The sequence below is a fragment of the Anguilla anguilla genome, chromosome 7 (assembly GCF_013347855.1).
Source record: "Anguilla anguilla isolate fAngAng1 chromosome 7, fAngAng1.pri, whole genome shotgun sequence".
Lineage (NCBI taxonomy): Eukaryota > Metazoa > Chordata > Actinopteri > Anguilliformes > Anguillidae > Anguilla > Anguilla anguilla.
The window spans coordinates 54,626,735-54,638,922 of record NC_049207.1 but is presented as its reverse complement, the minus strand read 5'-3'; the positions used below and the strand labels follow the sequence as shown (position 1 = coordinate 54,638,922).

At 44.7% G+C, this 12,188-nt stretch overlaps 1 protein-coding gene across 5 annotated transcripts in view; it reads left to right on the top strand.

The window, feature by feature from the left end:
• The window catches only part of LOC118232073 (catenin alpha-2), a 317,807-nt gene that overhangs the window by 291,623 nt on the left and 13,996 nt on the right, over positions 1–12,188 (top strand). For 4 of the 5 annotated variants that reach the window (XM_035426637.1, XM_035426638.1, XM_035426640.1 and 1 more), the window contains 5 exons: positions 125–217; positions 1,446–1,602; positions 4,053–4,253; positions 6,592–6,743; positions 7,287–7,400. In XM_035426637.1, coding sequence (XP_035282528.1) covers positions 125–217; positions 1,446–1,602; positions 4,053–4,253; positions 6,592–6,743; positions 7,287–7,400 — 717 coding nt within the window. Of the gene's footprint in view, positions 1–124; positions 218–1,445; positions 1,603–4,052; positions 4,254–6,591; positions 6,744–7,286; positions 7,402–12,188 lie in introns of those variants that run through there. The other variant, XM_035426639.1, reaches the window with a different exon arrangement.

Here is a 12,188-nt window from a genome sequence, read left to right as displayed (position 1 = left end):
AGAGGCTAACGAAGTGAGGTGTCACTCACAAACGGCCACGCCTCCCCTTCCTCACCTTAATGAAAGATGCATGTTTATGGATTTTATCCCCCCCCCCCCCTCTCTCTCTCTCTCTGCTCTCTAGGTGGCCAACCTGGCGTGCTCCATCTCCAACAACGAGGAGGGCGTGAAGCTGGTGCGCATGGCTGCCACGCAGATCGACAGCATGTGCCCGCAGGTGAGGGCTGTCTCTCAATGCCAAGGGCTTTTAATGTGGCGGGCGGGGCCGAGAGGGCATGTCAAGAAAACACAGGCAACAGAATGCATACTGAGCATCAGAGGAAATGCAGCCCTATTCAAAGAAATGGTATATATAGTAAATTCAATATGTAAACACTGCATGATTATTTAAAATGTAGTTACAAAAACCAAGAGCTTAGATTTATACTGTTATTAGGTTTTTGTCGAAAATAATGTTGTAACATAAGAATGCTGCCGAGCACAATTCAAGCATATTAAATTTTAAAATGGTGAGAAATTTAGAAAGAAAGAGAGAAACTTTGGGCTTAATATTTAAAAACCGTATGACCTGCCAAGGCCAGCCAGGTGAGTTGGTTGGTAATCGTGTTGTTCTGAGTTGAGGGATCGGAGCTGGGCTGCTTTCAAAGAGGATCTGGCACTCGCTTCTGGAACGGAGGACGAGGAGAGGGAATTATTCTGTTTTTCATTCTGCCCTCTCTCTATTCTCTGAACTGGTTCATACACACAGAACAGCGGTTACAGAAACAGAACTATCCATGGCCGTAGTTCTGTGGCATTTACATTTACTTTTTGCCATTTAACAGATGTTCTATCCAGAGAAACCTACAGTTTTTTTTTAAAACATATAATCTTTTTATATATCCTTTCGTCCCTTGCACAAGAGTGCAATGGCAGCAGCCTAACTGGCAATAAACCCACGCCCTGTTGAGTTATTCCACGCTTCAGTCGGCAGGGATAGCCGTGTTTGTTGCTCAAGCGTACCCCTGTTGGCTGTCTGGGTGCCTGTGCCTGTCACACGCATATGCTTGGGCCTCCTCCGCCCCTACTCTGTGTGTTGGCTGCGGCGTGAAAAGAAAAGAAGAATTGCGAGTTGTAAGAATTGCGGTAGAGGGGGCCATACATGTCCCCTCTACCAAACTGGGAGCAGGGGGCATATATGACCATTCTTGTACATAGTTTTGTTCCAAATTTCGGTGGGGTTAGAGATGCCAATTTTATTTTAATGGTTCCCTGTTTGAATCTTGCACCAACATCCCAGTGCTATAAAATGTCCAAATTCACAAATTAAAGGAATTTGTGAATTTGGACAGTTTTTAGAACAGGCTCTGGCACGGAATGCTGCTGGCTATAGTTTTAGCATCACCCGAATGTGGCAGATACTCCTTCAGCACTGTGACCGAATTCATCTTTTTCCCACTTTCCAGGTAATTAATGCCGCCCTCACCCTGGCAGCTCGTCCTCAGAGCAAGGTTGCCCAGGACAACATGGACGTGTTCAAGGACCAATGGGAGAAGCAGGTGCGTGTGCTCACAGAGGCCGTTGATGACATCACCTCCGTGGATGACTTCCTGTCCGTTTCAGGTACTTTTTTTTCTTGATTATCTCTGCCATTTTGTTTTATTCCCTTTGATATATTGTATAGATTTGTGTTTTAACCAAATGGGATGGCTCTGTGTTTCATATTATTCATGTATTGATTTATATTTTATGGGTTGCATTGTGAAGGATATTTAGTAATTGTATTCTGCATTGATCTGTTAGCAGCCCTGAATCAGAGATTGCGGTAATGGGTTCTTTTGGAGATATATGTTAATGATCTGATAGTGATGAAATTGCTTTTGGTTGCAATTTCTCAGGCCATTTGGAAGTGAACTCGGCGCGATTGTAAAATGTTTGAACACGAAGGCATTAAAGTTCACCTGGAAATGAACCTCCGATAAAGGAAACTTCTCAGGCTGCTATTTTTCAGTACTGTTCCAGTGATGTTTTATTAACTGTGCTGAGCGCCCACACACACAATGGCACAGGCAGTTCCCACACGGCCAGATTTTGGCTCCTGTTCCTGTGTTCCTGTTATTGAGTGTCTTCAAAAGAGGCTCTCTCATTAATAACCACCTCATTTGCCTGAAACTGGGCAAAGTCTGTGTGGTGTCTTCATCATCTTCATCAGCATCATCATCATTATCATCATCATCATCATCATCATCTTCTTCTTCCATCAGATTACATTGTCTGTGTTATGCGCTCGCATACCGCAGATATCTTTCTATATTGCGCATGGCTGACAGAAACATGGATTTGAGCTTCTTATGTTGTACACTGTAAACCCTGTCACTGACAAAAAAATTAAAAAAAATGATGATAATAATAATAATAAAAATGGCAAAAAGCATTCCACTCCATTAATGCACCTTTCATGAACCCGGTGTTGTTTGCATCTCCTGTTTTAAATGGGCCTGTGGCATTAAGTCCTGCCTCTGCTGTTTTATTAAGCGTGTGATTCGAGTGTGTGATGTCAGAGCTGGTGCTCCGGAGGAAGGACGAGGGCGTGAGATAATGGGTGCTTTATTGTCGGAAGGCAGCGATTTAATGTGTTTTTCCCCTCTGATGTTTTGAAACTTGTGTCATTTAGGCCGTGAATCTCTCCCTCTGATCATATCGCAGTCGCCTTTATGGCTTGAAATGTGTTCTGGCAGCTCTCGGTCTTTTCATTTTTGCGAGACGGAGCCGGTTTTGATTTTTTTGTCTGTCGGTGGATAACACTTTGAAATGGCTGCCGTTGTACCGGGAGGCACATTCTGTGCCAGAGTATATCTTATGTTCATATATTTCTTTAAAAAAAAAAAAAAAAAAAAAAGGTTCATGCTATAAACATTCAGTTATTTCTTGATTGTTTACATTTTAATGAATGCATGCACTTTTGTGCTTTCATTGTGTGTGTGTGTGTGTGTCTGTGGATAGATAGATAGATAATGTGGACAACAGTGGTTTGAGCATTTGAGCTCCTGTTCTTGGATTGCCACACAGCTTATTTGGAATATTTATGGAATTGCAGAATGACAAAAAAATACATACTTGTACACTCAACACCTCGGCCTGGATTACTGTTCCCAACCACGAGTTGCACCACTGACAATTATCGTTTCTCCTTTTCTTATTTTTATTCTCGCAAATGTTCTATTGGCTGTTAAATAATGCACAAGTGCAGCGTTTGAGCGATTCTGTAATTTTTATCTCTTAGAATTCTACTTGCTTCCTGAAAGTTTCTCTAAAATCCTAACTGCGGTCTGTTTACACGACTAATTTGACTTCAGGGTACGGCTTGATTTGAAGAAGCAAATTGCAAGAATAGTTTTATTGTTGACCACATCGATGCGTGCCGCTACGCTAACAAGTCTTTATGTGGGAGTTTACTTTCGCGCCCGCTTGTTGTCAACTTTGAGGCGGGTTTGGGGGCAAAATAAAAACCGCCGTTTTACATTTAGCACGACAAATCATTTTTACAGCTACACAGATCTCATAAAGAACATATCGTGAAACGTCTCTCGTCAAGTAGCATTTGCATAAGTGAGGAGCGCTCTTGAAACTGAATGAACTGAATGAACACCCACCTGGGAGAGAACCCTTCCTGCTACTGACGGCAGACTACCTGGCTCAGTTACAAGAGAACCATCTTAACGATGCAGTCTACTTTACCTTTGCCTGTCAACTAGCAAGCTATCTGACAAACAAACTTAAAACTCTTTTTGGTATCTGTCTATATTTGAGTCATGCTGTGCACTTATTGGAGATATGAGTGTTTCTCATTGTGTGGTAAGGATCAGTTCAGATGATAAGGTCTCGCTACCAGGCAGGAGAGTGTGTCAGTCACTTGCTGTGGATTCAAAGCTGATAACTGACACAACTGCCGAGAAGGTGTGGGAAATGTTCTGAGAAAAAGAAAAAAAAAAGATGTATACCAATCTGCAATGTGGTGCCATTAAACGTAACCTGTTCTCTCCCTCCCTCCCTCCCTCCCTCTCCTGTCTCAGAGAACCACATCCTGGAGGATGTGAACAAGTGTGTGATTGCCCTGCAGGAGGGGGACGTCGACACGCTGGACCGGACGGCGGGGGCCATCCGCGGGCGGGCGGCCCGGGTGGTGCACATCATCAACGCCGAGATGGAGAACTACGAGCCGGGCGTGTACACCGAGCGCGTGCTGGAATCCATCAGGCTGCTGTCCGAGACCGGTGAGCCGGGGGACGAGCAGGCCGGACTGCAGGGCTTCAGTGTGTGTGTGTGTGAGGGTGTGTATGTGTGTGTGTGTGTGTGTGTGTGTGAGGGTGTGTATGTGTGTGTGTGTGTGTGTGTGTGTGAGGGTGTGTGTGTGTGTGTGTGTGTGTGTGAGGGTGTGTGTGTGTGTGAGGGTGTGTGTGTGTGTGTGTGTGTGTGTGCGTGTGTGTGTGTGTGTGCGTGTGTGTGTGTGTGTATGTGAGGGTGTGTGAGGGTGTTTGTGTGTGTGTGTGTGTGAGTGTGAGTGTGAGGGTGTGTGTGGGTGTGTGTGTGTGAGGGTGTGTGTGTGTGTGTGTGTGTGTGTGTGTGTGTGTGTGAGAGTGTGTGAGGGTGTGTGTGTGTGTGTGAGAGAGTGTGTGAGGGTGTGTGTGTGTGTGTGTGTGAGTGTGAGTCTGAGGGTGTGTTTGCAGTGATGAAGAGGTGCAAAACCTTACCAGAGAGGGACTATACTGCATAGCTCAAGGCAGGTACTGTAGAGTAGTGTAGAGATTTATATTTTAACTTGTTTACACTTTGTGCATGAGGCTCTGAGCTTCTACATATGTGTGGCTTCAACGAATGTGTTTGATTTACTTTTCGGGATTAAGCGAGTGAACTGTGTGTGCATTCTCTGTGTCTTAATTTCAGCGATCAAAACCTCAGACTAAGCTTTTTTCCCCCCCGCACTGGTTTAAATATGCATTCTTCTGCCCGAGTACAAGATTTATAGCTTGGCTGCGAAAGGTAAAAGTCTATTCCGGCTCAGTCACGTTCCATTTCCTTCATCGTTTCTCAGCTGCGATGATTGAAATTGCGCCTCACCATCAGCAACCTTGCTCATTACCAGTTCGGAGAAAATTTGAATGCTTCTATTTAAAAACCCCTGAATTCCCAAATGCCTATTTTACATTTCTGGATTAAAATGCGCAAAAAAAGAAAAAGAAAAATGACTTTTAATACCTTTTATGTTAGCCATAATTTTACTCTCAATTCATAACGCAAAAGTTGAGTGACTGCACGTCACTTAAGACCAGTAATGCATTTAGCTTCCTTTCATATTCAAAAATAAAACTTGAAACGGCACTTCAGCGGGCAGATTTTTCAGAATTTCAGTGTATCTCCAGAGCATACTAAAAAGTGATAATGTATGTTCTTTAGTATATGCAATCTCATTAACCCTTTAAGGTGTAAGAATCTTCTTAGCTGAACATTCTAATGCTGATGTCACAGTCGCTGCCGGTAACTGACAGCAACAGACTTCTAGAACAATGACTTAGAATGTTTGAAAAAGTATTCCAAAAAAAAAAAAAAAAAGTCTACTCTTCAAAACCCCTTCTGGAGTTCTACCCACACTCCCAGAAGTTTATTTGTGCTGTCAATCTCTGACATTTCTGTTCTGAATATTTTTTTTATTTGGTTTGCAAGATATGTATGCTGCTCCTTTGTTTCTTATGACACTGTCAGTCTTTTTCTTTCCTTTTTTTTCTTTTTGTCTGAAATTTGGCATTTGGCTTTGCAGTGTACAAGCCTGGGAGTGAAGGACTCTCACACAGAAATGTAAATGCAGTGCTCTCCTGCCCTGTATTCAGCAGTGCTGTGTGCTGCCCGGGGCCTCTGCAGTCTCTCTGGGACCAGGCTTCTGGATCTGATGTCTCACTCTGGAACAGAACCGCTCCAACGATGCCATCCCTTTAATTAATTCTAAGAGGACAGGCTGATGATTATTTTAAGTACAGTGTCACAGGATACAGCATTTAAAGGCTTTCTGGTGGAGACTGATATTCGTATCATGGATTAATTTAATATGAATTAAATTAAATTTTCTGAGCAACTAAAATTTGTAACACTGAGATAAAAATACATACTTCAGATGTAATTGCATTTGGGAACAACCTGAACAAACTCCGAATTGGCAATTAAAGGCTAATCCTTTTTTCTGTTCCTTTATTTTTTTAATAATAAGTTTTATAAAGCCGCGTCCTATTATTATTATTTTTTTTAAATTATATTTGTGTAATTGTCTATCCAAAGTCATTTTAACTTTGAAATTATTAACTTTTTTTGGGAGATCATGGGATTCTGTTGTACTACGCAGCTATTGCAGTCTAATAGCATGTTTGACTGTGTGTGTGGAGTGTGAGTGTTGTTTATTTGTCAGAGCGACTTTCATTTCTCACAGCCATTGTTGTTTTCTGCTCTGTAGCAGAGAACTTGGTGAAACTATTAACTGACAAACAGAAGACAGTGTCTGAATGTATGGCACTTAAAAAGAGCGATGTTTGTGTTCTCTAATTTTGGCTGTTGCTCTGTATCTAGTCATGCCCCGGTTTGCCGAGCAAGTGGAGGTCGCGATCGAAGCTTTGAGCACAAGCCCGCCGCAGGCCTTCGAAGAGAACGAGTTCATAGACGCGTCCCGCCTGGTGTACGACGGCGTTCGGGACATTAGGAAAGCCGTCCTGATGATAAGGGTACGTCTCCCCTGCTGGCTGTCGGTCCAGTTTCACATCTTCAGTCTTATTTTGACAGTTTAATTTGAGTGCTGTATGTACTGCCTGTCGCCTGAATTCAGTCAATTCAGCATTTGTCTTTGGCCAAGTGACCACTAGTGGCCGCTGGAGAGCGATGAGGCCCACAGAACTAGCCGGCTCACACCGCTATCGTTCCCCAGCGAAGCTGAGCCGATCATTGCCATGCCAGTCCACACCTCTGGCCTCAGTGACCAGTACACGAACACCCGGGGCTCACACAGATTTTTTTTTTTTTTGCTTTGTAACGAGCGTCTTTACTGCGTGAGCCAGCCGGAGGCGTCCGCAGCGTCCTCCTGACAAAGGTCGGCCTCAGATCAGGTAGCAGACAGCAGCTGAAAACCCGCCGCCCTGTCAACACCAAAGCCGTCTCCTTCTCTTTTGAGCCTGCCATTCCGCCCGGCGGTCGGGCTATCAAAGAGCCGCCCGCCTGCCTGATGCGTTATTGATTATCTCCTGCGTCCTCGGCCTGCTTCCCTCCCGCAGACCCCGGAGGAGCTGGAGGACGACTCGGACTTCGAGCAGGAGGATTACGACGCCCGCAGCCGAACGAGCGTCCAGACCGAGGATGACCAGCTCATCGCGGGACAGAGCGCCCGGGTGAGCCCCTCCCAAATTTAAAGGCTCGCCGTCCACCATGGCTTACTGCCTGTCCTGTTCATGTGAGCTGCCAGGGCTTACTGCCTGTCCTGTTCATGTGAGCTGCCAGGGCTTACTGCCTGTCCTGTTCATGTGAGCTGCCAGGGCTTACTGCCTGTCCTGTTCATGGGAGGTAGACATAATAGATCTCTCTCGCTCTGACTCTTTCCCTCTCAATCTCACTCTTTCCCTCTCTCTCTCTCTGTCTCTCTCTCTCTCTGTTCCTTTCCGTCTCTCTCTCTCCCCCCTCTCTCTCTCAGTTTCTCTATCTCTGTCTGTCTCTTTCCTTCTCTCTCACTCTCTTTCTATCTCTCTCTCTCTCACTCCCTCTCCCTCTCTCTTTCTCTTTTCTCTCTCTCCCTCTCTCTTGCCCTCTCCCTCTCCCTCTCTATCTCTCTAAGTAAATATTACCTCAGTCCTATCCCTTGATGAGTAATATTTATTGGTATAATTAAACAACATCTAAGGCAAAATATTTTACTGCCTAAAATGTGTAATGACACCGGCAAACTAATTAACTTTATCTAATGATGAAATTACCAAATATGAAGTTTCATATGAATCATTTTAGCATATAAATACAAATGTATTCGCTTGCAAATTGTGTCATTTGAAATTTACACTCATACATCTGAAGGTTACTCAAACATATTATTTTCAGCCAAATATCTCTAGTGATCTCATTATCTTGAAAAAATGTAGTAAGCTCTTTTGTAATTTATTCATTTCTTATTTGAATTGCTAATGCGGGACAATAATAAATTGTGGTGTTAATATGTAATTATCTTGACATTGTGATCAAAAGCTATAATTTACAAAGAGCATTAGTTAAATATTAATGATTATTTTTAGCACTTGCTGCACTGTAAAACATTGCTTCTAAGGTCCTTACAGACTTTGAATATTGAGCACATGAAAATGGCCTGTTGATCTGTTCTGATGCTTTGAACTGTTTGATTGCATGTTTTAATCTCTTGGTCATTGAATTGCGGTCCTTGTTCATCTCTGAAATAGCCGCTGACATTGAATGCAATGCTCGGTAATCAGCTGAATTTGAGCCTGGTGAAAAGTACTGTTTTTCGAAAGACCCTGGATCATGAATGAAGCCTTGGGTAGCGTTTAAAAGCGTCCTGCCAGTGCCTACAGGCTTGAGACACTTGTGGGACCCCAGGCTGTCGAGGAATCTCAGTGAATGGGCTTAGTGGAGCATTAAAAAAGAACTATTGTTCTTTGTTATGCATATGTGTTAATATCTCACGACAGAAAAAATGAGAAGTTCCTTGGTCAGCGTTTTTGCACGCCATTTATAGGAGTAAAATAATAACGCATCTGCAAGCGCCTCATTCATTTTATACCGGAACCGTGCTGGCGTATACTACACAATATTGTGTAATGACGCATGAAGTGTTCCGTAAGCGGTGGGTATAAAACGGAATTAGATTTGACAGATCGGCATTACGTAGAATGACCGACAGATGCCTTTGCCTTCTCAGGAATCCAGATCGGAATAAACGGGGTCGAATCATGATCCCATCATCGCTCTGTGATTCCGCTTCTCGGTTGCGTGGTGTAGTGATCATTATTACGCAATCCGCAGAGAATTCCGGATTTATTCATTTAAGGAACATTTGGCAGAGCAGCAGTATTCACGCTGCTCATCGCAAAAACCTGTACGTATAAATACTGTATGCTGGAAATGGTACAGTACGCCCCCCTTTACCTTCCCCCCGCTGAGTAATTTAGATGGAAGCTTCCGGAAGAGTCACAATAAGGCACGAATGAACAGTGCATTTAAATGTACAGGTACTGTAGCCAGTGTGGTTTGTTTTCTGAGCTGCGATGTGCTTTGGAAATGAAGACATTTCAGAGGGGAAGGTGATGAGTTGAAGGGGTGAAAAAAAATATATACTGGTTTCAAGGATCGACTAAAAGACATTTTAAAGAAAAATGTGGAGACAGAACGGCAGTGTCCTACCTGGGAATTGAACCTGCGGACTTTAGGTTACAAGACAAACTCCTTACCCATTATACTACACTGCCACCCATAACAGTCTCGCAGCATTGTCTCTATGGGTACATTCCAAACTTGAAAGGCGCTGTGGGCAGTGAGCATGTATGCCTACTCCTGTCACAGTTCACAGTCATATTCCTACAAAAAAAAAAAAGCACACAGAAATGATTGTGCGCATAGTTTCTGGCTCGCTAGACTCTTTGAACAGATCTTCACAAAGCAGCGTGTTGATAAATCTCCTGCCATCTGTTTAAATTGTGACGCCGGCTGAATTTAGATTGAAATTAATGTCGCTCGCAAAATGGCCGCTTGCGGCGGCTGCAGCAGGTGTGTGTGTGTGTGTGTGTGTGTGTGTGTGTGTGATAATCCTGACACCCTGGACATGGAGCACCCCGGATCCTGCTCACACGAATGTGTGTGTTTTTAGGCGGAGAAAGACGGAGAAAAAAAAGAAATCTCCACATTTCAGGCGTGACCCCAGGTCGATATGTGAAGCATCTCGTGGGGTCGGCGTGTCAGACTCAAACGGGCCCCTGGATGGGCTTCATTATGTCGTCTCTTAACTGAAGGCACGGAGGGGGGGCCCGGGGGTCAACCATTCAGCGTTCTATTTATATGCTCTCCTGTGGCCCCCACCTCATTAAAAGCATCTGCACAGGTCTGTGAATAATTCTGTTCCAGCGGCAGCAGCACCAGCAGCGGCAACAGCAGTAGCAGCAGCAGCAGCAGTAGCAGCAGCAGCAGCAGCAGCAGTAGCAGTAGCAGCAGCAGCAGCAGCAGCAGTAGCAGCAGCAGTAGCAGCAGTAGCAGCAGCAGCAGCAGTAGCAGCAGCAGCAGCAGCAGAACCAGCAGCAGCAGCAGCAGCAGCAGCAGCAGCAGCAGTAGCACCAGCAGCAGCAGCAGCAGCAGCAGCAGCAGCAGCAGCAGCAGCAGCAGCATCAGCAGTAGCAGCAGCAGCAGCAGCAGCAGCAGCAGCAGCAGCAGTAGCAGCAGCAGCGTGTCACTTTGCTCTGCAGACCAGTTTCACCAGCTTACAGTGCTTCACAAAAAAAAACTTTACAAACAGTATGCCGATCTTGTGTGAATGCAAACACGCAAAAGACACCGCGCGGTCACACGCTTTGCACATTCGGATCACGTGCTTAACGAAATTACGGGATAAACATGGCGGTAAGTCAACCGTAAAATTGAACTTTCGGTCCCAGGACAGGTCTCCTTTTCCTTCTTCTCCTTCTTCTTCTTTTTTCTTTTCAAATGAAACAAATTAAATCCGTTTCGAGGTGCTTTCTTTGCAAAAAAAGGAAACCAGAGAAAAGCTTAATCTGCTCACACGTGGCACAGCCAGCCAGTGTATTGGCAGGTGTTGTATGGGAAGGATTGAGCTCCAAAGGCACGCTCTTTTTATCAGTAAATGGTGAGGGGATTTGGGGATAAGAGAATTCTGAAAAACCTCATCTCGAACCCTGCCCTGCTGACATGCCAATCAGCTCAAATTGCCAGTTTTTTTTTCCCTCTCCTCAACTGTTGGTTTTCCTCTTCATCTCATAAGCAACTAGCTCAGTATCAGTCTGTATAAAAACTGTGGGAAAGAATATGGTATTTTACCTAATATTTCCCTCTCAATATTTCATCCACCTTTGAAAAGCAAAATATATCTGTAATTTTCTCTCAAGAATATTAGATGTCTACAGTGCTATTATAAACTAATTAATGTAATTATTTACTGTGTACCATAGGGACACGGTCAAGGTAACCAAAATTACCAGGAATTACCCGTTTGGTTACAGTGCTGCTGGAGGGATTTCTCATTGCTTGCTTTTGCAGTCTCCCATTGATAATGCATGGTGTTTAAATGAATAATTAATCATGTCCCTGATTAATTATTTTGATTGTTTGGTAGCTCTGATTTTGAGTGTAATATTAATTTCTAGGGTAATTGCATTATTCTGCAATCAAAGCATGTACTTTAAAAGACAGTAGTGGTTTAACCCTGCGTGTGGAACATTAACTGTTACAGCTTTCATGACCAGGCAGGAGTATAAAAGTGCAGACAGGCAGGCAGGCAGGCAGACAGGCAGACAGACAGACAAATAGACTGACAGGCAGGCAGGCAGGCAGACAGGCAGACAGACAGACAAATAGACTGACAGGCAGGCAGGCAGGCAGGCAGACTGGCAGACAGTCAGGTAGACAGACATGCAGGCAGGCAGGCAGACAGACAGGCTGACAGACAGACAGAGAGACAGGCTGACAGATACACAGGCAGGCAGGCGAACAGACAGGCAGGCAGACAGACAGACTGGCAGACAGACAGATGGGTAGACAGACAGATAGACAGACAAACAGGTAGACAGATAGGCAGACAGACAGGCAGACTGGCAGACAGACAGACAGACAGGCAGGCAGACAGACAGACAGGCAGACAGACAGATAGACAGGTAGACAGGCAGGCAGACAGACAGACAGACAGACAGACAGACAGACCTCCCACTGACAGTTTAAATTTCACAGTTGAAACAGCTCCATGAGGCAGCTGGCATCGCTGCCAGTGCTGCTGATGAGGAGCTGCCAGCTGCGTGAGCGGCGCTCCCTGGGTAATATCCTCCCAAATGTGCGAGTTACAGCTCAATCTTCAGCCAATGAGCTCAGCGGTGGGTCTCACGCGCGCGCCTGTGCCCCGCGTCTGTCGTCACGCTCCATCGGATCAGCCTCAGATGTTCCGTCCTTTTTGTTGCCGT